General features: G+C 37.1%; 1 protein-coding gene across 1 annotated transcript in view; it reads right to left on the bottom strand.

Annotated features, from left to right (window-relative positions):
- Positions 1–454: 454 nt before the first annotated feature.
- The window catches only part of LOC107685017 (arf-GAP with Rho-GAP domain, ANK repeat and PH domain-containing protein 1-like), a 31,517-nt gene continuing 31,275 nt past the window's right edge, over positions 455–696 (bottom strand). Inside the window, exon 26 of the mRNA XM_016481437.1 lies at positions 455–560. Within this exon, the coding sequence (XP_016336923.1) occupies positions 455–560 (106 nt within the window). The remainder of the gene's footprint in view (positions 561–696) is intronic.

The following is a 696-nucleotide window of genomic DNA, read 5'->3' as shown; positions in this document are numbered from 1 at the left end:
AGTGCTTGTCATGTTCTAACCATAAAGAGTAGTTTAAAACCACAAGTAACTATCTGGTTTCTACAACTTTAAATCTGGAGAAAAATCTGCCTTTAAACCTTAAAAAAAAAAAAAAATGTGACATTTATCGTGATAATTATCGATATAGACTGATATGAAAAAAATTATCATGATCATTTTTTTGGCCATATCGCCCAGCCCTACATGCAACAAATGCAGCATATCTGATCCGTCAGGCTTTTCTGTAAATCAGTGAGATCTTTATAACACTGAAGCAGATACTGACATAAAATTATCTAAATATCAGTCGTCGCTCTGGCTGAGCTGCTTCAGTCCAGTAAGTGTTCATCTGGAGATATTACTAACAATATCAAAGTTATGCGATTTTTCAGCAAAGTTTTGATCATGTTGATCATTCAGAGGTCTTTGTGTAACAAATGTGCTTCAGCAGGCGTTAATGCATTAATGGACGCTGATGTGATCCTCTCAGACTGACCTGTATGCTCATGAACGTAGCAAACCACTCCCTCATTTCATTCTGTGTGTCACAGCAGAGATACCTGAGACAGAAACACATCAAAACACACACAATGTTTTCAGAGGTCAATGTCACACCATATGAACATTGTTCACAGAGAATTAAAATGCATACTGACATGTGTGTGTGTGTGTGTGAGAGAGTGTGAGAGTGTGTGT

Source organism: Sinocyclocheilus anshuiensis, unplaced genomic scaffold, assembly GCF_001515605.1.
Source record: "Sinocyclocheilus anshuiensis isolate Anshui unplaced genomic scaffold, SAMN03320099.WGS_v1.1 scaffold341, whole genome shotgun sequence".
NCBI lineage: Eukaryota > Metazoa > Chordata > Actinopteri > Cypriniformes > Cyprinidae > Sinocyclocheilus > Sinocyclocheilus anshuiensis.
The sequence above is the reverse complement of the archived record's forward strand: the minus strand, read 5'-3'. Positions and strand labels throughout refer to the sequence as shown.